General features: G+C 40.0%; 3 protein-coding genes and 1 long non-coding RNA gene across 8 annotated transcripts; 3 read left to right on the top strand and 1 right to left on the bottom strand.

The window, feature by feature from the left end:
* The first annotated feature begins 1,457 nt into the window (after positions 1-1,457).
* LOC131297938 (single-stranded DNA-binding protein, mitochondrial) lies at positions 1,458-5,207 on the top strand. The gene is made up of 4 exons (XM_058323155.1): positions 1,458-1,827; positions 2,739-2,965; positions 4,621-4,721; positions 4,867-5,207. The coding sequence occupies exons 1-4, from the start codon at positions 1,567-1,569 to the stop codon at positions 4,947-4,949; spliced, it is 672 nt and encodes a 223-aa protein (XP_058179138.1). The 5' UTR covers positions 1,458-1,566; the 3' UTR covers positions 4,950-5,207.
* A 912-nt stretch (positions 5,208-6,119) lies between these two features.
* On the top strand, positions 6,120-11,068 carry LOC131335680 (peptidyl-prolyl cis-trans isomerase CYP26-2, chloroplastic). Of its 4 annotated transcripts, none has more exons than XM_058371150.1 (3): positions 6,132-7,148; positions 9,800-9,869; positions 9,965-10,040. In XM_058371150.1, the coding sequence occupies exons 1-3, from the start codon at positions 6,259-6,261 to the stop codon at positions 10,031-10,033; spliced, it is 1,029 nt and encodes a 342-aa protein (XP_058227133.1). In that variant the 5' UTR covers positions 6,132-6,258; the 3' UTR covers positions 10,034-10,040. The 4 variants fall into 4 exon arrangements, with proteins under 4 accessions (XP_058227134.1, XP_058227133.1, XP_058227135.1 ...); XM_058371152.1 differs by lacking the exon at positions 9,965-10,040 and adding an exon at positions 10,367-11,068 and having other exon boundaries at positions 6,133-7,148; XM_058371151.1 differs by having other exon boundaries at positions 6,120-7,148; positions 9,800-9,992.
* On the top strand, positions 7,157-9,091 carry LOC131335681 (uncharacterized). The gene is made up of 2 exons (XR_009202579.1): positions 7,157-7,346; positions 7,378-9,091. It is a non-coding gene; the product is annotated as an uncharacterized LOC131335681 (long non-coding RNA).
* Positions 9,966-23,978, bottom strand: LOC131335679 (uncharacterized). 2 transcript variants are annotated; one of them, XM_058371149.1, is made up of 7 exons: positions 23,654-23,978; positions 23,179-23,383; positions 21,497-21,620; positions 20,993-21,333; positions 17,513-18,638; positions 11,381-11,577; positions 9,966-10,412 (listed from the first exon to the last, which is right to left on the bottom strand). In XM_058371149.1, the coding sequence occupies exons 1-7, from the start codon at positions 23,767-23,769 to the stop codon at positions 10,329-10,331; spliced, it is 2,193 nt and encodes a 730-aa protein (XP_058227132.1). In that variant the 5' UTR covers positions 23,770-23,978; the 3' UTR covers positions 9,966-10,328. The 2 variants fall into 2 exon arrangements, with proteins under 2 accessions (XP_058227132.1, XP_058227131.1); XM_058371148.1 differs by having other exon boundaries at positions 23,179-23,392.
* Between the last annotated feature and the right edge of the window lie 1,631 nt (positions 23,979-25,609).

The raw sequence follows: 25,609 nt of genomic DNA on the forward strand, positions 1-25,609 counted from the left end.
TAAGGCTGGAATAGCCTAGTGACCCTCCGACGATCAAGTTAGATGTAAAGAGAGATGCTTTTAGGTCTAGGGTTAGGGTAAGATGGCATACCTCTCAAAGATGAGTATCCCTTTGTATTTATAGACCTAGGTTAACTTGGGCTCCAAGCAAGTGCGTGGAGGTCACGCTTAGGTAACCGCCTCGGGTGACGTCATAGATGACGCACTGGATAAGACGGTTACGAAGCACATGGCCAGACTTGGCCCCTCTGATCCTTTCCGCCACGTGTCCCCCTTGGTCCCCTCCTGCTATGCAACATTCTTCCAAGAGGCTTTAACGGAATGCACACTTCGGTATTTATCCGAAGAGTGAACAGGAGACCTGACGCCGAGCGAGTAAACAGAAAGGTATACACAGGCCCGTGTTAATATGAAGCCTCGGTTGATGGTGGTCCGGTTAGATTACCGAGACCATGACCGAAGCCTCCACAGAATTAAAGTTCAAAAAAATGGATACTGTTCAAATAAGAAAATGGATTCATAGAAAGGATAACCGTACTGATTTCAAACCCCAATAGACCAATTCCCCTGATACGAGATCACGAAGAATATCAAAATATCAAAATCAATCTTTACAAGTTGAAAGAGCTCTTTAGTGTATTTTTTAAAATTTAGCTCGAATATTGTTCTTTTTTATATGTTTCTCGTCGAGACTAACTTAAAAAGCAAAAAAAACAGTCAATAACCATAAATTTTTAATTAAAGATAAGAAATCACGTGTTGGACAAACTATTAAGTAAATTTCAATGTTGTCCAATCTATATGTGTAGAGGATATTTTGGCAGGGAGTATTTTCCTTATTAAAGTTAACGCCGTTTGTTCTATTTTAACGGAAAAGAATGTAGGCGTATGCTCCAGTAGTTTTTTATCATAAAAAAGGATGGGAGGGGCGACCAGCGTAGTAACTTCTCATTGGATGTGATTATAGAGGGTCCTTACCCGTCAATGAAATGTCCGGTTCGAGCCATAGCTCCAATAGTTTGTAAAGCAAAGAAAGAGAGGTGATAGAAATCTCCAGAAGTAGACGGGATTTCAGTTCACTTGTCAGAAACCTCAGGGGAGTCGGGCCCGTTTCGGAACGTAAAATAAGTACTTATTTTTAAAGAAAGAGAGATGATAGAAATCTCCAGAAGTAGACGGGATTTCAGTTCACTTGCCAGAAACCTCAGGGGAGTCGGGCTCCGTTCCGAAACGTAAAATAAGTATTTATTTTTTAAGAAGGCAATTTCAAGCTCTAAAATAATGTGTTTACGCAAATAATTTTTCAATCAATATGGATCTTGTTTAATAGATCTCATCAAGATCTTTAATATAGTGTAAAAAAATTAAAAAATTATTTTTTATTTATATTATTTTTGAGTTTGAAAATGTGAAATAAACTGTTTATTTTTTAAGAAGGTTTTTGGAAGGGTACCTCAGTATTATTTACCCAAGAAGTACTACAGCATGATCATTTGTTGGCACCCAGGGTATGGTTTGGATCACTAGGGCTTAAGCAGAGAGAGAGAGAGAGAGGATCCATTTTCAATGGCTTCTTCCATCTCAAGAAGACTCTGCCGCTCTCTCTTCTCAAACCCCACTTTCAAACTCTCTACTCCTCAGCAATCCACGCGCTTCTTCTGCTCAGCCCTCTCATCCCCTGAAAACTCCGACTCCGACAATTCCACCGTCGAACCACCAGACCCGACTCCCGACTACGACTCCCACACCTCTCCTTCGGACTCCTCCCAACAGCAAGCCTTCTACGACCGCCCTCTCGAAAACGGCTTAGACCCCGGCATTTACAAGGTAATAACTTCTTTATACATATGTATTCATCTTTACAATGAATATATTTTTGATGAAATGTATTCTTATGTTCGCAAAAATTACGTCCTAGTTTTATTTTCGGAAAACTACGCATGAGAAACTGAGCAAATCTCCGTGTGTGAGAAATTTATGCTCTGTTTGGAACTTAGGGAAAGTGACGGGAAAGAAAATGAGAGAAAAATGGAACCAAAATTTTTCACTATTCATAATTTCAGAAATTTTGGTTTTCTCTTATCTTTCTCTTATAACCAAATAATGGTGAAGAAATTTTTTTAACTTCCTTTCTTTTCCCTCACTATCCTAAGTTCCAAACAGAACATTAGGTACTGGTTATTTCCACTTGTTAGGTTCCAATGAGGAATTTCTCAGTGTGAAATTCGTTTCAATGGCCATTAAAGATGCGAAATTGTACTTGTCCTCGAGTTCTTGAACTAGGGTATGTTCCGAGTTTCATTTGTTTGACTATGCTAAATCTACTGATGGAAATGTTGGTTCACTTGTTAGGTGCGATGAGAAATTTCTCGGTGTAATTCTTTCAATAGCCATTAAAGATGCTAAATCGTATATGCCCTTGAGTTCAGGAAATAGGATCTGCATGACTTCCCTGTTTGTTTGACTGGATTAATATTGATGTAGGATAATCATATAGGATAAGTAATCCCCGGTTTAAGTGAAGTGATTAATGATATCACATTCCAATGTATCACAATTGTGTTTTTTGGAGTACAATAGCTGATGCATATCATTATTGCCTAAAACTTCCAACAAAACGTATGGTCCTATAGGATCCAGATTCCGGACAAACAAAAATGATCTTATTGGTTTGATTTGTTAGTAATCAATTGGGAGTTGAAAACAGTTTGATGATATTTGTTCGGGTTGGGTTGCAGGCAATATTGGTAGGCCAGGTGGGGCAGATACCGATACAGAAGAGGCTGAGGAGTGGAAGGACAGTGACGTTGTTGTCGGTGGGGACCGGTGGGATAAGGAACAACCGCAGGCCATTGGACAATGAGGAGCCGAGGGACTATGCGAACCGGTGTGCAGTTCAGTGGCACAGAGTCGCTGTTTACCCCGAGAGATTAGGGGCCACTGCTATGAAACATGTTGTTCCTGGGTGAGTTTAGTTTATGCCCCTTGTTTGCTTGTATATTTCTGCGTTTATCTGACAGCCCGAATCATATGTATGTGTGCACATCTGTTTGATGGTATTTCAGATATAGATAATACGTCAGTGGGTTGTTGATCATAATTGGTGTGTGGAAGGCAAAAGATAGTGTTTTGCAAAGCCACGCAAATTTTTTTAGCTGTTGTTGAATTGTTAAGGATCACACCCATGAGTTATCATAAGCAACAATATTTCGTAATCCAAAAGTGGAAGATAAGAATATGGACTTTTTCATGAGTCCATGACTGAAGCATTGGAACTTTTGGGTGAGGGCACAAGTGAAACTTTTTAGCTCTATCTGTTATGCCAATGGATAAATTAGTTTTGGGTGAGGGAAGAAAAAAAACAGAGGATGTCCCTCATTTTTTGCTCACTCTGTCTTGATTATGCAGTTATTCCTACTTGCTGAGAAACTAATGAAGTGCTGAGTCTATGTGTGTTTTGGGGTTTGTGTTGCGTTAGCTCAACAGCATTCAGTATCATATTGTAATCATTGCCTATAATGCTATTAACTCTTTAAGCCTGTTGCTCGAGTATGCATGACTTAGAATTAGAATTAGGTCAGCTATCCAGGCAAAGTTTACTGTCACGCTCCTTTGTTTTCTAAGACAGCCAGTTCTCTGCGACGTTAGACATTCCTGTATGTTCACTTTGAGACCCTTGATCATTTTTCAATTGCAGCTGTCAGAGTCCCTCATTGTAAAGATATAGGGTGGCTTTCTCTAGCAATGCACTTTTTGATTGGCAGCTCATGTTGGCTTGATGTATCTGTTTTGTTTCTTCTCTCTTGCAAGTTTATTTTGATTCAGGTTGGCCTTCTAGTGAATTAATGGGTTTAGTCCACCACTGTTTGTAAACAAAATTTAGATTTTTTTTTTCTTTCATATTGATTGATTTTATTTATTTCTTGTTTCTGATGGGCAAGAAGCGTCATGGCTCTTAATGGCATGAGGCAATACATTGTAAAGTTAAGTTTCTTGTATTCTTTTCCGGCTTTTCAATCAATTGGAAATTATAACGGAAAGGTAAGCTGCTCAAACCTGGACATCAAAGCCGGTGAGGAAGCGTCAGATCCACCAACCCATCCCCCAGGTCTTATCGGCTGAAACTAACATTTTCAAGCTTTTTCTGCAGGAACTGTCTATTGGAATCTTGTCGAATACTTGGATTTTGTAGTGCTTTTGGATATTTGAGATGTACAAGTGATTTCTTGCTTTTCTTCCCTGCTTTCTTTATATACAGGTGGTATCAACTTCAATGCCGACTCTCTTCTGAAATTAGAATAAAGCAAAGTGCCTACCTATGAATTTAGCAAAGACAAACAAGAAAGTTATCCTCATGGCTCATGCTAAAGGCGATTTGTTTGATCATTTCTTGTCCTTTCATTATAACTCTCTTATTGAAAAAAGCAGTTCCCAATGGTTTGTTCTTGCAGTAGTTCCTTTCATCCCAGTTATTTAGAGCATGCTATAATTGTGACACATCTGTGTGATTTTACCCAGTGTCATGTATGGCCTGCTTCCACTCTTCAGTTTTCGTACCGTCTTATTTTTGCTCAAGCCCTGTTCCTTTCTTAGTAAACCACCTACACTTGTTCATTGTAGTTCGATTTTGTATTTGGAGGGAAACTTGGAGACTAAAATCTTCACTGATCAAGTCACTGGTCTCGTACGACGTATAAGAGAGATAGCCATCCGTCGAAATGGTATATACCTTTCTCCCTTCTGCTATTGTCTGTCGAAATGGCTTAGTTTGGTTACATGTTTCAGCTTTTCTGTTTGGTCAGTAATTTTTTGTTACATCTCCCTAGCTTCATGGATTTAGGATTTTAGCTTATCTGGATATTGCAGGCAGGCTGGTGTTTATAGGCAAGGGTGGTGATGATGCTGAGCAACCAACACCGACGAATTTGAGAGGAGTTGGCTATTACTGAAAGCATCAGATTTGGAACTAAGAGCAGCTGATAAATTCTCCAATAGGAGGACTTCCTTTGACATTGTTATCATGTCCTCTTATTGCCCTGTAATGGTCAGTTCGAATGGTGGCAGAAATGTTGCCTCGCCCAAACAAAGGGGTAAATCCTTTGTGTATGCACTATTCTTATTTGGTCTTGTGGTTTTTGTGTATCTTGTTACAGAGACCGGCAACAAAGCAGATTCATTTCCGGTAATTACAATGGTTTTCCAGTTAAGCTGATCGGTATTTTAGTAATTGAGCCATTTTACATTAGCTTTGGATAGAGAACTAATTGAAATAGCCATTTTACATTAGCTTTGGATAGAGAACTAATTGAAATAAAATGTGGTGGTGGTTGTGATTTTAGTGGATTGCTGATGTGAAGATTGAGTTGAATGATTAACTATATTTTCTGATTCAAGTTCATGGCATTTGCTATAGCTGCAATTTGCATGAAAAGGCTGGTGAATATACATCACTGAGTGACTGGAAGGGGAATAAATTGATATTTTGGTTGCCTAACGAGCATTTGTAAGGTGCCTTTTTTTTTAGTGGTGCTAGAGGTACAACAGAAGCTGTACAAACAGCTTGCACAGATCCATTTTGGGCCCGATTTAGGTCCCACTTGGATGATCGTAAACGCCCTTACCGATATCGGATTGAGATGATTTTTTACAGGGACCTTTAAAAACAAATTTTAAACAAAATGAGCGGCTTCGATCATCTTTGTGGGACCCAAATTGGGCCCAAAATGGATCTGTGCAAGCTGCTTGTACAGCTTCTGCTGTACTTATATCATTTCTGTGTTTTTTTTGGGAAGTTTGGTAGATTCTTATATTTTGACTGTAATTCCCTAGCTATGGAGAAAAGGACGAGGGAAAGATGGAAAATGTAACCAGAATGGAAATGTAATTCCACTTTTATAAATGGTTTCTTCTTTTATTTATTGGCTCAGAAGAAAATGATTAGGTATTTGTCAAAACCAATATAACGTTTATAAAATTTGTCAAAACAAATGGAAAAAAAAAAAATGTTAATTCTCAATTGCATTACACTTGTGCATGCCCAGTAATGGCCTACAATAGAGCTGTACAGGATGATATTACGCCCATGTATAATCAACCAATGGACAAATCACAAGCACAAGATTGACTTTCGTTTTTCTTATCCACACAATCTCATGCGCAAGAGAGAGAGAGAGTTATACAACCCAAAGCTGTTTAATAAGCAGTGAGAGAGACATTTGCGCACACAAAACCCACACCCAACCCTCCTCGCAAAAGAAAATGTGGCAAACCGCAAAGCTCTTCCAATCCTCAGCTCAACTCCTCCGTCCGCAAACTCCTCCCACGCCAATTTCTGACTCACCCACCTCCCCATCTACTCTCTCCCTCAAACACCACTGCCGATTCTCCCGCCGGGACCTCGCAATTTTCACCACCACCTCCTCTCTGCTTCTCTTAAAGCCTCTTGCCAAGACACAGGCCGAAGGAAACCCCCCAAACACCGACGGAAATGGAAAACAGGAAGAGAATTCAAGTACCACCATTTCTAATTCTGGTTGCTTGGACAGAACTCCAACAAAGAAAGCATTTCTTGATATATCCATCGATGGGGAGCCGATCGGTCGCATTGTTATCGGTCTGTTCGGTAACAGCGTCCCAGCTAGCGTTGCCAAGTTTAGCGACTTTGTCAGTGGGGCCGCTGGAATCAGTTACAGAAGAAAGGAGTTCGTCAAAATTATGCCTAATTATGTACAACATGGTGGGCTAAGATCCTATGGGGTGGATGCTGAGCTGGCAAAGACAACAGGAGGAGGAGGAGGAGGGAATTTGGGTATTGAGAGGCTTAGAGAAGAGTGGGAGAGAGTACTGAATGGAAGTTGTCAACAAGGGACTACTAAGAATGTAGAGGGGAGTGTTAGCATCATTGTGAGGGATCCATTGAAACCCCCTCCCAAGTTGAAGTTGGTTGCAAGGAAAGGGAAGTTGGAGATTGATGAGGAGGAGGTGGGGACGGAGCCTAACGGGACGGAATTCCTTATCGCCACCAAGGACTCGCCTGAGTTGGACGCGGCAGCGTTGGTGGTCGGGAGAGTGTTGGAGGGGATGGAGGTGGTGCACAGGATTGGGCAGGTCAAGACTGTGCAGGAGAATACTAGCTCTCCTTATTTCAGGTTTGGCTGTTAATTTGGGACTTCAAATCCTTTTTTATTGTTTAATTTGTCAATCTACAAAATAGTAAAATAGGTTTTAAAAAAAAAAGTACTCCAAGAGATTACTAGTGAAGGGCCAGTAAACATTTGTGCCTTTGAAATGTAGTGTTACCTGCATTTGCATGTTTTTCGGCCTGTGCACAAATATTCAACTATAGAGTAGTATACAATGCACAAATTCAACTAAGAGTAGTATACAATGCACAAACAGCCCTACTATCACTCAGATTTGAGCTTGAATGTCAAATGGCATCCCTACCCATTTCATGAATAAAAATGTGACTAATAATTGACAGCTACTAGTTGCTACAAATACTAGTAGTAGTGTTTAGTAATTCAGGTATAGTGCTTGTGGGGTCGGATATGATGATGTTGTGTAGCAAGGGTGGCTTGGTTATGTTTTCTCCTCCGGCGAATAAATCGCCAAATCCAGCGCGGCACTTTTGATGACATTGAGGATGATTGGAGGTTTTTTTTATTTCATTTTATTTTTTGACTTTATTATCTGTATTTTTCCTCCCCTAGTCGATTTCATTCGGGCTTTTTCCTACAGTGAGCTGAGCTTACCTTAGAGATACTCTACTGCCGCGTCTGTCGCTGATCCGATATCTGAACTTGTTTTTCGATCTGCTTTGTTGTATATGTCAATTGAGCTTGCAATGTGTACGTGCTCGTGTCTAGATGATCAGTAGTTTTTGGTTAATTCTTGTATTATGTGATGAAATCATTTGTAATGTCTTTAGACTTTGAATGAAATTTTCAATATTCCCAAAATGTTTTTCTTTTTTGGAAAACCCCCAAACTATATTACATTAAAATAATAGAGCTACAAGAATGTTGCATTTTTACAAGATAAGGAACAGTCACGCTACCGGTATCAGACAACAAAACATTAACCAAAAAGCTTGGGGCCGGGCAAACTATATACACAACAAAACCATGCTACCTTAGCACTTCCTGTTTGGCCAAAACATCCGCGGCCTGGTTGGCCTCGCGGTAACCAAAAGTCAGCTTCAAACTATTGAAGCTATGCACTAGAGAGAGACAATGTTGCCGAAGGCCTTGCAGACACCTCACTTGAACCTGTTTCCTGCCAAAAGCATTAAAAACAAAGCAAGAATCAGTTTCCACAATTAAATTAGTGAAACCGAAAACCAAAGCCAACCATAAAACCATTCCTTACCACCCATAATTCAACAACCATATTGGAGTTGATAAGGATTGACCGTTGACAAGCACGAAGAAACTAACCCTGATAATCACGGAAAAAACCACCCAAACCAGAAGACCCTGGGTTAGACATAGATGATCCATCGACATTAAGTTTAGAGTGGGTTGACAAAGGTGGGATTCAACTTATCCGTAATGTAGTAGGGTAAATGACGTTGGATGGTGCAATAGAAAAAACTTCATTATAATATAGCTTAAGATAACGAGTAGCAGCCAGCAAGGGCGGAGGGAGCATAGGACCAGGGGTCACGTGCCCCCCTGGATTTTTGGATCATGTCACTATTATCCCTTTAGATGATATTATTGCACCAATTCCTCTTTATGTATAAAAATTACCAAACAAATCACTCATATGTTTACAAATAATGAAAGCAACCTGTTACTTAATGTATTTTACAACCTCCTCTCTCTTAATTATAGTTATTTGTCACACAACTAAAATAAGATTAAGCTTTTGATTATTTAGTTTTTGTATCTGATCTCTATTAATTAAGTTGTGTTCTTAGATGCTTGGGACCTAGATTTATAATTTAATTGTTGGGACTTTTCATTATGCTTTTGATTTCTTCAATTAATGGTGATTGTGTGTTAAAAGTAGGGAACACATCTCTATAATTTAAGAAACTAGTATCATGCTTAAGTTGGGTAAATATTTTGAAGATTATGATCAAGAAGTACCCCTTACACTAAATTTCTGGCTCCGCCACTAGCCGTCAGCCATACAGAAGTAGAACATAGTGAACCAAAAAGAACAAACGAAAAAAAGAACATGGTAAACCAAAAATGGCTGAATGTAGCTGCAAAAGATGTTTAGAAAAACATTCAACATGATAAAATGAGATGGTTGATCAGTTAGAAAACATATTTACAAGGTCCCTTGAACTCATATTCCGGTTTCCAAGGAAATTATTATCCTCCTCAAATAAAATGAGATGGTTGATCATTTAGAAAACATATTCACAAGGCCCCTTGAACTCGTATTCCTGTTTCCAAGGAAATTATTATCCTCCTCAAATAAAAATGTACTCCATTATATACGTGAATGGAAAATCCTGCAGTGCAATTTGCATTACAAGGGTTGTAGGGCGGCTGATCCAGTTGTCCATTTTGACTCGGACGGCTCGGATTTTAATCCGAGTTTCTATTGACGCGAGCCTTCGATTGTTCGGATTAAAATTCGAGTCATCCATCCCCGAAATGAACGGCCAAATTGCCGCCCTAGTACCGGCTGCACTGCAGGATCCCTCAGACCATTGAGAAGGATAAGTAATAAAAGCACATTCAATCGCAAGCTCCTGGATTCTGCCTTTTCTGAAAAGTGAGAACTGCTAAACCTCCCTTTCTTGTCTGTAATTAACATTGCCGTTTGTTTTGGGAAACAGGGTGGCCAAGCTGATTGGAGATAAGAGGGCTGTAGTTGCAGAGAGAGGCTTCAACCGCCCTTACGCGAAGGTAGTAGTCTCAAATTGCGGTTTGTTTGATTGACTCCGAAAGTTATTCAAGAATCCTCATTTGAATATCCATTTTTTTTCTTGTAAGAGAAACAGGTTAATGCAAGATCGATGTATTCTATTACTTCTGCTCACAAAAACTCAATATATTGTTCCACTGTTTAAGCCGGCTTAAGAAGAATACAGGGAAAACCACAGGCATATGGTGCATAGGCTGCAAACAGCACATGCGTCTATACTAGTAGATACAACACTCTGCTCATCCAAAAGAGAAGGAAAATACAAACACAAGAAAAGAATACAAAAGAGAAGGAAAGATAGATTCACTTTGATGGCTTTTCCAATGGGTGTAAAGGTCTGAGTGTTCTTTCAGCACAAGCATTCGACCATCGCAATTGACATTCTATGCATGCATGAAAACGGTTCGGACACCCTTCAAATTTTGAACAATTCCGGTAGATCACCTTGGACCAGGATTCAGCTTCGTTCTTTTTGCAGATGGAGGCGTGAATAGCTTTTTGACTGAGGCAACAGGATCATCCACCTGTGAGAAGTAAACAAAGATCAAGGTGATGAAAGATAAAGACCATCAAAAAAAGAGAGGTGATGATAGATACACGGGCAAAGAATGTGACAACAGACCATTCATAATTAGGGCTAGTATGGGTGGGTAAACCTACACACATGTTCATCTGCAGTGCTAATGCTGTGTTTGGATCAGGATTTGTAGAGGCAAAGGAAATGGAAAAGATAAAAGGACAATGATGAGTAGAAGAAGCTACATTTCTTTCATTAGGTTCCTACCATTTTCCTTGGCAAATCTCTGAACATAATAATCAACATATGCATTATCAGACCCAGCCTTCATGTTTGATAGGATGGAGATCCTTATTACAATGCACATGACTTTGTGCCAACTATAGGCATGATACAGCAACTTCTGCCACCATGCATGATTTTTAGGATGGAGATCCTTATTACAATGCAAAAGGATTTAACTGCACCATATTCGGAACTACCTTATAAAAAATGTCCCGCAATCATGCTCGATAAAATGAGGCTTCCTTGAGGAAAAGGGGAAAACCCTTTGGGTACACACCATATCAAACTTTTCATAACTAGCCACAATAATTAGTTGCTAACACTAAACACTTCCGTAGCTAGACCCTATAATTTTTCATCTTCCATGATCACCACACACACCCATTCATAACTACTCAGACGTTCAGACAATAGGTTACCAACACCACCAAAAGTCAGGGACAAAAAATTCTAAAAAAATATACGGAGTATAAAAATTCACACCAAGAAAATGCATAAAATCGAAACACTAAGTGCGTGACCAACCACAAATCTGCATAGAACTTACTTTTCTATGATACACACCTTACATAACTGTCTATAGTTAATACCCCTCTGTACCAATGTTTTTTCTGCAATAAAGATTACCAGCTACATGCTTGAAGATTGAATGCTAGTTCTTCGCGAATATAAAAGGAGGTTTCAAATTACCTCAATCAAGGAAGACGATGAAGCATTAGGGGATGAAGGGCAAAAAAACTCCTTCTGGCGCTGTAAAGCAGATAGTGTTTTTTGCCATCCTGGAGGTGAATTGCCGGTTGAAGCAATCCAGGGACAAAAATGCCTATGCTGCCTAATTGGATCAAATTCCATTGCTTTATCTGATGGTAGTTGATCCTTATTCTTCCCTGGAAATTGGAGAGACCAATTCGTCAAATTTTCCACATAAATCCACAGCTCTACAAAGTCTGATTGAAATAAAAAAAGGAGACAAAAAGGAAAACATTTGGCAACCAAGAGATTGACAAAGTCAGAAGCCAATGAAGCCAGCACGAAATCTTCCAAAAGTGTTCATGCAAAATGAGAGTTAAGAGAAAGGACCCGTTCACATTTTACAATCATAAAATTCACAAGCACAACTAAGGGCATTTTGTTGACTTCACAACACCACTTGATTAATACCTGATTTTTGGAGTTTGCCCAAAAGTAAAAGGTCAGAGGAGGGGAACAACCATATGTTATACAGGATTATCGCTTTGTATTTACAGAATGAGGTGATTGTTGAGAATAAAGTGTACTGAAAGTAACCTGCTAGAAGCAAAACGTCCTACTAACCTATAATAAATTGTACAAAATATGCCAAATAATGAATAGCCACGGAGAAATCTCACAACTATGCAACTGAACTCCTGGTCCTTTGTACAAGATATATGAATTAGAGCATGCAATTATGTGTAACCACAGCCTACAAGGCCAGACACGAGTTTAAGAACCAAGATCACCTGTTAAGTCAATAAACGTGCAAGTACTACAAAATTTTCAAACCAAGTCAATTCTCTCCAGTTAAATTTACATTACCTGCCTCAATAAGGAAACCAAGTTTGACACCTACATAAGGTTCATATTTGCAAGAACAGAAGGCTTATAGGGAACCTGTATCATTCCACCACCTTTATAGCCTACATATTTGCAGTAGACCTGTTTCTTTGTCACTCGGTTTTCTATCCTAGGCTCCTGGCCTAGTTGCACAAACAGTCCTTTCCTTGACATATGCATGTCTACTAGGCACTTGCATTTAAACATCTGAAGTCTGATCTAAAAGGATTTTACTCCATGGCACTAGCTTTTCCACCAAAAACAGGATTAAGGAGATCTGCATCTATAGCAGTAGAGGACGAGAAGGGAGGTGGAGGATGATACAGGAAGAGACTGAGGGGTTAGTGAATGTTAGTTTCGGTCTCACTTCAATGTTAGTTTTGGTCTCACTTCCTCGTTTTGTCGACATTAAGTACATCTCAGGGCTAAGGGAAGTCAACTATCTCAAGCACAGACATGTGAATACAAAACCAATTTGCGGGTGAGAGGCAATAACAGTGAATGCTCTCTCTGCAGTATAAGGATAGCCAGTCAGAATAGAACCAAAAGTCATTCCAGTTTACCCTCTCAAATCAACAAAACCAACAAGGCATTCCAGCCTTTCACGTCAAAAGGGTTCCAGCCTTTCACGTCACCCCTAATGGTTGAGATTCTAAAGGCCTAAACCGCCAATTTGCCAACCAGGAGGGGATAACACAATTTCAAACAAAAGGCATACCAAACTCGAAACAAGGGACACAAAATATCGGTAAAAATTAGTCAGAGTTAACCACAAAAATACATATGAAGATTTGAAAAACCACAAAAGGCATAACCAAGTGGCCCGTCATAGATTCAGAATCATAGATCTGTATCAAAAAGAGAGGGGGGAGTACAATCTGTAAAAATAAATAATAAACGTAGTTCATTCAGAACACACTAAAAGAAGCGTTGGCTGTATATATTTAAATTAGGAAGGAAAATAAATTAGGTAGCTAGTTTAGGAATCTGTATATTTGATTATGTGTATTTCCTTATTTCAAGATTCTGTTTCCTTAGTTGATAGGTAGCTTGTATTATAAATTGACCTCCAATGGGAGAAGAATAAACATTCTGAATTTTGATCAACATGGTATCAGAGCGGGTTACATAATCATACTGTTCTTTTTTGTTTCTCTTCTCGCTTCGCATCGGGATTTCTCAATCCTGATCGATTCTCTCTCATTGATAGTCTCTTGTTAGTTGATAGTAGCTTCATCAATGATCGTCTCTTATCATCTCTCATCAGCAACCATTGTTGAAACTCTGTGAAACCTCTGGTTCTCTCAGATCAGCGACCGTCGATTCTCTCGCCACATCACCGGAACCCTAGCAGTCTCCGGCGACCCTTGTTTTGCTTCAGCAAATCTCGAAAAAAAAAAAAAAAACCGTCGTATCCTCTCAGCAAGCCTCGGATCTTCTCAAAACCTTCCAAAATCTCTCCAAAAACGTCCGGCAAGTCCTTCCTGACATCCGGTGAGTCTTCTTCTGCCTCTGACGAGTCTCGATCTGCTCACTAGTCTCCTTGAAACCTCTCGGCGACCTCCAAATTGACTCAACACTCACTGGGTCAGACTGGGTCAGAGTATTAAAGGTTTTTCGGAACCCTCTCTCTCAAATTCTCGGCTATTTGTCATCAATCTGAGCTATGGTTGAGGGGGAGCCATCTGAGTCTGTTCAGTCCGATCAGATCACTATTTCTAAATCTAAGTATGATTCTATGATCCAACGAGCACATGCATCTTCTTCCTCCACTGCCAATGTTGTCTATTCAGGTAACACATGTCTTCATTCCTCTTCCCATGCACCTTGGGTTCTCGATTCTGGAGTTACTGACCATATGACTGGTAATTTGTCCCTCTTATCTGATGTTATTTCTCCTTCTGCTCCTTTCTATGTTACTATTGCTGATGGAACAAAAACTCAAGTGCATGGCATTGGCACATATCATACTTCTGGTCTCACTTTTACTTCTATTTTATATTTACCCGGCTTTCCTTTTAACTTGCTATCCATTCAAAAACTCACCCACAATTTTCAATGTTCAGTAACCTTCTATTCCTCTCATTGTGAATTTCAGGATCTCAAGACACAGAGGATATGATTGGTGGGGAATATGAGAAGAATGGCATTTTTTACTTCCAGTCGTCTGGTTCCTTCAATCCATCTGCTCTTCATTCTACCATAACACCATATCAGTGGCATTGTCGTATAGGGCACCCGTCATCTGTTAACCTTAGATCTTTAATTCCATCTTTACCTGATTTTTCTACTTTTAATTGTGAAACTTGTGAACTTAGTAAGCATCGGAGAGTTACTTTTTCTCCTCGCACTGATTCACCTAGTCTGCACCCTTTTGCTCTTGTTCACTTTGATATTTGGGGACCATCCCGGATCACTGGTTTATGTGGCTCTCGATATTTTGTTACCTTTATTGATGATTTTTCTCGTTTAACTTGGATTTATGTGCTTACAGCTCGATTGCAAATCTTTACTGTGTTTCAATCTTTTTATGCTGAAGTCCTAAATCAATTTAATGCCAACTTAAAAGGTTTTTCATACCAATAATGCTCAAGAGTATCTGGCTAAACCTTTTCAGCAATTTCTAGATTCTAAAGGCATTATTCATCAAACAACTTGTGTCAGTACCCCACAACAAAATGGTAGTGCTGAACGAAAAAATGATCTTGTCCTAGCCATTGCTCGTGCTCTCATGATCCACATGCATGTACCAAAATATTTTTGGGGAGATGCAGTTCTTACTGCTGTGTACCTTTTAAATAGAATGCCGACTCATGTTTTACAAGGTAAATCCCCTTTTCAAGTCATGTTTTCTGATAAGAATCCCTTTCCTCTTCCCCCAAATTTTTTTGGCTGTGTTGCATTTGTTCACAACTTGCACCCTAATCGTTCCAAACTTGATCCTCGCTCTCATAAATGTATCTTTCTTGGTTACTCACGAACACAAAAGGGGTACAGGTGTTATAATCCTACACTACGTAAGCATTTTGTTAGTGCCGATGTCACCTTTTTTGAGACGGTTCCCTATTATTCTCAAGAAGGCACTCACTTACAAGATCCACTAATCAATACTTAGGTACTTCCTGATATTGCCAGACCCTCGGTTACCCAGGTCTACGTTCGTCACCCTCCAGCTACTGCTCCAGTAGATTCTCCTCATTCTCCCCCACCGCCTCCTCCGCCGTCTACAGATCCACCTTCAGTTTCTTCTCTTGACCTACCCATTGCAGTGCGAAAGAGTACGCGTACTTGTACATCTCATCCTATTTCTCACTTTGTTTCGAATAATCGTTTATCCTCCTCGTTTCAAGCTTTTTTTGTATCACTTTCTTCTATTAGTAAGACTTTTATCAGGAAGCTCTTTCTCATCCTGGTTGGCATTCGGCAATGCAAGAAGAGATGCGTGCTCTGGATTTGAATCATACTTGGGATTTGGTTCCCCAGCCTTCTGGGGCTCATATTGTTGGTTGCCGGTGGGTTTTTACTATCAAACATAATCCCGATGGCACTGTTGATCGTCTTAAAGCTCGCCTCGTGGCCAAAGGTTTTACTCAAACCTATGGCATTGATTATACCGAGATATTCTTTACAGTGGCCAAACTCAACTCTATTCGTGTTATTATATCTCTCGCTGCTAATCATGATTGGCCACTTCATCAACTGGATGTCAAGAATGCGTTTTTGCATGGGGATTTGTCTGAGACTGTTTATATGGCTTGACAGCCCGGTTTTTAGTCCACGGGGGGGAGTGTATGTCAACTTCGTAAATCTACATATGGCCTCAAACAGTCTCCCCGTGCTTGGTTTGATAAGTTCAGCAATTCTGTTGTTGCTCATGGCATGATTCGAAGTAAGGCTGATCACTCTGTGTTCTTTAAAAGGACCGATCATGGGATTGTGATTCTGGTTGTTTGTGTGGATGATATTGTCATCACTGACAGTGATAGTATTGAAATTCAAAGCTTGATTCGTCACATCTGCTCTAGTTTTCTTACTAAAGATCTGGGCAAGCTTCGGTACTTTCTTGGTATTGAGATTGCTCGATCCAAAGCAGGCATTAGTTTGTCTCAAAGGAAGTACGCTCTTGATCTTTTGAGAGATACAGGTTATCTTGGTTCCAAACCTGTTGCCACTCCTATGGATACTAATTTAAAGTTACTTCCTGATGATGGTGAGGTGATTGATGATCCTGAAGCTTATCGGAGACTTATAGGTAGATTTATCTACCTTACTATTACTCGACCTGATATTTCCTATGCAGTCAGTGTGGTTAGTCAATTCATGACTCGTCCTTGTGTTCCTCATATGGAGGCAGCCATTCGTATCTTGAAGTATCTTAAAAATGCTCCAGGACGTGGACTTCTTTATCGATCATTTGGTCATCTTCGCATCGAGGGATATACTGATGCTGATTGGGCAGGATCTCCTGCAGACCGTCGATCCACCACCGGCTTTTGTACTTTTATTGGTGGTAATCTCGTTACTTGGAAAAGTAAAAAGCAATCAGTTTTTGCTCGTTCTAGTGCTGAGGCTGAGTATCGAGCTATGGCGCAAACAACATGTGAACTCACTTGGCTACTCACTCTTATACGTGAATTCGGGATTCCAGTACATGATCCTACTCCTCTCTATTGTGACAATCAGGCTGCCATTCATATAGCTAACAACCCAGTATTTCATGAGCGAACTAAACACATCGAGGTTGACTGTCACTTCATTCGATCAAAAGTGGAGTCTAAGGAGATTACTACTCCTTTCGTTCCTACGGGGTCTCAACTCGCAGATATTTTCACCAAAGCTCTTCCCAAAGCTACCATTGATTCTATATGTTGAAAGCTGGGTGTACATGATATATACTCTCCAGCTTGAGGGGGAGTTGAGGGGGAGTGTTGGCTGTATATATTTAAATTAGGAAGGAAAATAAATTAGGTAGCTAGTTTAGGAATCTGTATATTTGATTATGTGTATTTCCTTATTTCAAGATTTTGTTTCCTTAGTTGATAGGTAGCTTGTATTATAAATTGACCTCCAATGGGAGAAGAATAAACATTCTGAATTTTGTTCAACAAGAAGTATGAAAATACGTCTGCTTTCCATTTTCCAATGACGAATTACGTGACATAAGAAGGAAAGTGAGGACAGCATAAGGAAAAAAAGAGAGAAGACTCTGGTTAAAGAATCCAGAAGATGCGCTATAAGTCTTCATACCTATACTCCAGGGCAAGACAGCATACTCTACTGGCTGCAATCTCGCCTTGACCACACTACCGCATACTGTACCAGTTACAGGACCCTGTTCCAGAGAACTAGCACCAGCCTGAACCGTCATCAAAACATCATTTTCAACAATTTCCCCATCTCTTCTAGTCTCAGAGACACTTGTGGTAGAAACAGAAGAGTCCCCGATATGAGAACTACTAGAAACCAGCACTGCTTGAATATTTTCAGTGTTTTCCAGCATTTTGTCCTTTCTGCTGTCGCCATCCACACAATTTGGAGAACTCTCTACCTGCTTTTCCTTGTTGGAATCTGGTGTATCGGTTCCAGGGAATCCCTGTAAACCACTTTTACTTCCCTCAGATGATATGCCACAATTTCTGTCTGCTAGTGTATTGCCCTGCTCAATGATATCCTCATCCAAACATGACATTAGCGACATCTCCACGTGACTTTTACCTCCCTGAAATGAATAATTAGCACACAGACGATCTCTAAAATCTGGATCAGAGGAAATCCGGGATCTCAAATTCCGCCCAATAACAGGCAAAGAGATTGTTGCTCTGAAATTCTGTTTTGCTGGCGGAGGGCCCCCAGCAATTGTTAAACTTAAATTCAACCGCTTTCCACTTGCAGATGTGGCACTAGTAAAGGCGGTATTCAATGTTCCTTCCTTATTTTGCACACCATTTACAATACTCAAATCATGGGTTCCAGAAGTCCTGATATCACCACGATTGACAGCTTCTTCATGGCATGCAGAATCGTGTTCACTATCGACTTCTGTGCATCCAACTAGTCTTAAGAACTCCAAAGGCCGGGGAACTGTTGTGAAAGTCCATAATCCAACACTAGCTCCACAAAGCCTGCAGTCTAAAACAACAGAATTGGGATCAGACTGCACTCTGTTGGAAGCCGATGGATCATCATTTGCCTCCATGGTCTCATCCACAATAGAAGAATATGTAACTATGCTAGAATTATGTCCATCAGCGACCCCATGAGATAAATATGGAGGATGGGCATCTTTACTAGATTGATATTGCTGGTCCTTGCACTCAACAATATACGGTAGCGAACGAGATTCCCATCCGCATAAACTTATGATTTTTTGTGCCTGCAAATGGTAAGAAACGTCTTAAAACTGTAGTAACATCAATAACATTGATATGCATAACCTCTATAAAAGGTTCAGAAAATCATTTTCTTCTCATCCAAACAGATAGACAATAAAAGTAAAAGACAACTAAGATGGAGACAGTAGCAACTGAGAAAAGCCATATCAATGACATGATCACACTCGGTATACGCAGTCAGCAAATTACAATTACATGGGACATGGGTAGGCAATAAAGCTATCAAGTTCCTTCAGCTGATATTGTTACCAAATAAGAAAAAAGAAAAATTTGGAGCATCATCAAAGACAACACCAGGCCAGCTTGTCAATATCTTTAAAATCACAGGCAGGATTTGATGGGGTAAGAAACATATTGGATGGTCTGACCACCTTTCTTTCTCAGGGCGTATCACTATGTCAGTAGCTAAAATTACAATTTTTTTTTTTTGAAAGCGAAAAATTTCATTAATCTCTGAAATTGTTACAAAGATTAATAGGAACAAGGAGTGATAGCATCATATCCCTAACGGGAGACCCATAAGACCTACAACGCTAAGAATAATCCTATGCCCATCCAAGACCTAAACCCAAGTTTAGCGAGAAGCCAAACAGGGGAACACCCATTGGGACAAAGCCCACCCCTATTGGCCTAACAGCCCAAATAAAATGGGACAAGCCCATACCATTGAAGCCCAAACCCTTAAAAGGCCTACAAGCCTAGAATACATGGGACAAGCCCAAACAATAAAGCCCAAAAACAAAACCCTACATACTGCAACCTAACCAAACACCACCGAATCTACCGCCAGCCACCACGGCAGAACCAGTCAACCACCAAACTGACCGAAACACCGTCACCGCCCCACAAGCCATTAGGCCAAGAAACCAGTAGATCCCAGGAATACCAGTGGAGGCGAACAAAACCTAGCTCCCACAACCCCCCGCCGGGCCAGACCTTGCCGTTAGGCAAATCCGGATGACCCTAGCAGGAGATCCAGCAGGCAAACCAACGGCGAAGAAGCACGAAGCCAAGGAGTGGAGACAAGCAGAAGACGCGGCAAGTGAGGAGCAGCAAAGGGAGGGAGCGCCGATGGCCGCCGCCGTCGAGAACCTGAAGCCAGCCACCAATCGCCATGAATCCGCGAAATCACAGATCCCAAAAACAATCGGAGAGGGCAGCAACTGAGCTCAACTCCAGCGGAAAACCGCCCACAACCACCACCACAGCTTCAAACCGCCTGCAAAAGAAAAAACAGAGAAGAGAGAGAGGAGATTGGAGGAAGGCCCGGGGGGAGGAGGGAGGAGGCGCACCCCCGCCCCCGCGGAGAAAACCCTAGGTGTTTGTATGTAGAGAGAAGGCAGAAGTCTTAGTTCAGAGAGAGAGAGATGAGTTCCCTTAGGGGGTTCACTGACATAATATCCTAGACTCAAGCAACCTAACTACCATTTGTAATGTTTAAGCCTTTCATTTTTTTGCAGTCTAGGTTCACTTCAAGCAAGCCGAATTATTTAGGAGCCAAACACATCATAAAAATGAACACTTTGTCCCTAAAAGGAAAACACCCCCTCGTTTAGCTAAAATTACATTTTGATTCCCCTCCAAGAGCTAATCCCGGCTCTAGTATCATTGGGTGTGTTAGGGAGGATAGTCCTACCATCCAAAGCTGTGTGCTAAAGAACTCTCAAGTTTCTTGCCATCCGCTTGGTAAATATTGGTAGCTGATTGGCATATCTCAAGTCTGGAATGTTTCTTCTAGAGTTGCAGGCTTAGCTTTTGGGAGTGGTGGATGTCTTGTGCTCCTCAGTATCTGGCTACTTGTTTAGCAGTAGTTAGTTATAGTCTTGGTGCTACTGCCAGTGTAGTTATAAGCTATGTTTTCATGATAAGAAAATAATTGATCAAAAAGGACACAAAAAAATTTCAATTATAAATCCGTTAATTACCAAAGCAAACATGTGCAGGTGAATAGAGATTTGGCTAATGAAATTAGAATGCCCATGGCAGTGAAGATAATAGTGTGAAGAGACTGATGTAAAATGAGACCAATCCCCACCATTATTATGACTGATGTAAGGGGATAGGCCAATCCCCTTAAAACTTGTGATATGAAGAGACTGATGTAAAATGAGTAACACCTTCATTTTTAGACAGAGGCCAATCAATGCTGGGGGCATTCCTATATCTTGCTGTTAAATCGCTAAAAGTCTAGCGTCTACTAAGAAGTGCCTTACAGTGCTGAGTGAAGACAAAACCAAAACTTTAAACCATGAATTTCAAATTCATGAACATAATGACACGGAAACAAGTATTGACTATCGAGCTTGCAGCCCTTGCTAATCTACAATCGTCAAACCTGATAATATGACATAGAAGAATCTCTGCCGTTTTCATTTCCCAGGTGTTCTGCTTGAGAAATGTCTGGAGACCAACTGCTGCCCCCAGCACCTGAAGATCCCCTGAGAAAGTTCTCTAGCTGAGGGCTTCGCATATAATCGATGGCCGAGAATGAAATCTCAGGAAGAGCTAAAAGCTGAAGGAGTACAGAAAATCGCTTCTTGTACTCATCAACCAAAACTGCTGCCGGGGTAGGTGGAAATTGCGATAGTTTTTCATCGCAGGTATTGTCAATCCATGGGCAGAGTTGCTTGTGTCCATTATCCAGCTTCAAGCTAAAAACTAGTGCTGCTTTCTCAACTGGATACAGCAGTGAAAGGTAACAAATGAAATAAAATTAGAAGGGTTCCCATATATTTAAAACAATATAATATTAGTCTCATATCAATTTCTACTGCAAAATAAAGAAATGACAATAACAGTTATACCCAGAGCAAAAAAGAGAAAAGACAAGAATACATGCCTTGATGGTGGGACCAAGATGATGGTGTAGAAAAGAAAATACGCGCACCACATGCCTCACACGCAATGGTGTCCACATCTACGTTAACCCAACCTCTTCTAGCACAATTTACCGCGCTTACTACCTAATAAAAACAAAAAAATGTTATGATAAAACCACTTCATGAGCACCAAATAGAAAAACACAAATGAACCGAGTACTTACACAATCTAAAAAATACCATGCACATGTTTTCTAATATGGAAGTATAGCACAAGGTCAAACAACTTATATTGTCTACACAGTTTTCTAATATGCACAATGGGGTGCGAAATAAAAATTCTAACTGACAAATCAAACTCACTATACTAACATACTAACACGATGTGAAATACTGAAACTTAAATTCCCATATTGCCGTGTTCCATATCTTAGGTGTGTAAGCAACTTGGAAGCTCGAAATACTAAAGTACAGAGAAAATTAATTTTTCGGAGCATGGTTCCATAAACAGAAACAGATTGTCCTCCACTAGTTTGGTGGCAGTTTCCTTCTGTATCTGTGGGCGCAATCGTGTGGGTTGGGAGAAAGGGCTTGTGGCTTCACAAAGAACCAACCAATTATTCCCACTTGTTCACATACATATTTGTAAATCCTTATTGAGATGCCCACGAAGCTCCCTGCCATCACCTTCTTTTCCAAATGCTTAGATTTCATACTCCTAATCTCCTGATTTCCAGTGCAGCGCAAAACAAATTACTTGCATATAGGACCGATAGCCTTCAACCACAAAGATGGAACCACTATAGGCTGAGAGGGGTCACGTTCCCTCCTTAAAATTATCAAGTCCTTCACCTTCTACTCTATCAAAAAGTCCCATCACATATACTTCGTACTCTCTTCCCCCTTCCCTCCCTCAAAGAAGCAATTCCTTTTGCGTCTCTTGTTTTTTCCTTAACACACCCAGCTAGACACACAACCCAATATCCCTCTGATTTCACAACAAAGTTGCTAGTTTAGGGAGTGAATTGTGGAGAATACAGCCAAAATCCCGCGTGAGTGATAATTAAACCAACCTCCCGTACTCTGAACTTGTTAGATTTCCCCCTCCCTTTAATGAAACATCAGTAAATTTATAAACAGTCAACGTATATGTTTGACGATGGTCTCGGCTTCAGTATGCCGAAGGCTAATCTAGGACAATCCAGTTCAGTCGTGCTTATATTCTCCTTGTCAAAACAAAACTCCTGCCCTCCAACAATGTTTGATATATTGTGAAGTCCCACATCCCAATTCGGGAAAATTTGAAAAGATTAAATGGTAGTATATAAGGATTCGCGAGTAGCTACTGTATAACCTAAGGTTAACCTTTTGAGCCACGTGGTTAGGCTAAGGGTTAGCAGGTCAGCTAGCGTGGGTCGTAAAACCAAAGAACAACAGAAATTGTTCGACAATTTAAGGCAATATCTAACTATTCAACAAGCACCTTCTTACGTGGAAGAATTTGAACTCAGACATGGGTTTTCTGAATTCAAACTCCAAACATCACTTTGTTTGAAACCTGACCCATTGGATGACCAATTGAAACCAAATAACCCATGTCAAGATGTGATAACACTTAGCTTCATACAAAATACATGATAATAGATTTTTGTAAGAGAGACAGAACATAAAAGTACGGTAGGAGTGGACTCTAAAATCAAACCTGGGGTTTAGCAAACCATGTCATAGACTTGAATGTAGCTAATCTCCTCATAAGATCCCCTCGGTCCCACGGTCTGCACACCGGAGTTTGAACTGATCCACCCGAAACCGAAGAATTCTGTAGTCTCTCAACCATATCCCCCCTTGATTTCTGTCCAAATACTGATCCCTCATTCGGGCGTTTTTTACCTCTTGACAACTGAACTCTGAACGAGCTACCAAGCAAATCAGAAAGAACTCAATCAAATTAACAATTTGAAAAACAAATTGAACTAGGAACACAAAACGAATCTGATAATATTTCGCAAACTTCACACGGATTGATAAAAGATGATGATGAAATGCAGAACATACTAAGAAAACGTAAACAAAAAACGGAGAAATATGAGCTTGAAATATAGACAAAGAGCTCTGATACAGTAATACGAAATGCACTAACCCTAACATAAAAGAGCACAAAAAGAAACGAAGATTACCTAGTGGACTCTGGCTGTGCGTTAGTGGTAGGGCTTGATTTGGATTTAGGTTTGTGAGGAGCGTGGAAAAGCCTGTCCATGATTGCGTGAAACCTCTTCTCTGATTCTTCCGCCATCGCTCTCTCGCTCTCTCTCACAGAATGTTTTTATAGATGCGTGCTTCTAGATAGAATCATGGAGTATCTCAATCTCTCTCTCTCTCTCTCTCTCTCTCTCTCTTCTCACACACACACACACACACACAGTTCAGGTGTACTAGTATTTTTGTTTTCCGGGAAACGGGAAAAAAATTTTGTTTTTGTTTACTCCTGAAAATGCAAAGCTTGGCTTCCTTTTGAGAGTACGATGCTGGGTAAGGGAAAGTCAAGTTTGATTTCAACCATTTCGGTCCAATTTTGGATCATTTGTAGATTTTTTTTTAGTCTACAATAATAATCGGAATAGTTCATTTTTAGAGTTCGTTGAGAATATTGACCATTGCCAAAAATCGCATATAGTTTAAATTGTTTAATGTAATATCGAAATGCATTTGTCTTCCGATACTAGTGTCAAATAAGTTGCAATACAGTGTTGCATTTTCTTACAAACTTCATGCACTTAGAAATCATACCAAATGATATCTGATCAACGTGATTTTTGACATGATCAATATTCTCAACAAACTCTAAAAAGTAAACGATTTCGATGATTTTGTAGGCTCGAGAAGGACCTATAAATGGTCCAAAACTGGACTGAAATGGTTGGAATCAAATTTGACTGGCCTGATGTTCAGGCCATCTCCAGCCCTTCACTTTTTTTCCATCAAATTTGAGTAAAAAATCTGGCCAAAAGTTAGATTTGAAATTGAGTACTCCAAATCTCATTTCTAAAATTTCCTCTTTGTGGGATGCCTAGAAAAGGAATAGGCCTAGGCATTTAAAATATTAACCGTTGAATTTAAGAAAAGATGGACACAAAAGGTATTTAGAATTTACAAAATATTACCAAAAAAAATTTGGTGAAGGAATTGATGGTGGATAATTATCCCTTGATTTGATGAAACATTTGGTTCTCCCTTGATTTGGTGTTAATCTAATGAAAGGACTGGAGAAGCATTTTTATCAATTTTTTTCTTCGAATTTGAATTGATGAAACATTTGGTAAAGGGTTGAAGATGGCCTTAGCTGGGGATTGAATGCTTGATTACGTGTCATGGCTTTATTCACGAAAGGATACTGGTGGAATTGTAGCCATTGGCTAAAGAGCATCCACATTTGACTCTTTAAAAACAAGTTTGTTGACAAAAAGCGTTAAAAAGTTAGATTCAAAAGACTCAGTTTTGATGGTGACAAATGAGGAGTATGACAAATGCAAATCCTCCCGCCCAAATACAGCCCATTGATAAACCTTAATTAGTCTAGGCAATTGCCCTTCACCTTCAAAACCACATGACTCAAGGTAGTCTAAAAGTGAACGTGTAACCAGGTTAAAGTGCAATGTCCAACTTGGTTCACATTTCGATTTTATGCTTGTTTTTCCTCTCACTTCTTCATTGTAATTGCCACCTCTCTCTCTCTCTCTCTCTCTCTCTCTCTCTCTCTCTCTCTCTCTCTCTCTCTCTCTCTCTCTCTCTCTCTCTCTCTCTCTCTCTCATGTTGAGGTCATAAGAGTATTAACCCTAGTTTTCCCTAGTGATCATCCTCTCACTTACGTACTTCCTCAAGCAGTAGAACTCAACGCCCAAGTGGCAATTTTTCTTGCCCATACAATTTTGTTTTCTATTTCTTGTGAACTCCCTCCGTCAATGGGTGAAGCTATGTTGGGGCCCAGGGGTCCCGACTCCCCGAGCGTTCGAGTTTTAAAAATTTTATTTTCTATATACATGAATTTGAATATTATTGATAATTAATCATGTATAACTACTTATAATCTTAATAGTTATGATTTGATAAAAATTCAATTATTTTACATTCTCAT

Source organism: Rhododendron vialii, chromosome 8a (genome assembly GCF_030253575.1).
Source record: "Rhododendron vialii isolate Sample 1 chromosome 8a, ASM3025357v1".
Lineage (NCBI taxonomy): Eukaryota > Viridiplantae > Streptophyta > Magnoliopsida > Ericales > Ericaceae > Rhododendron > Rhododendron vialii.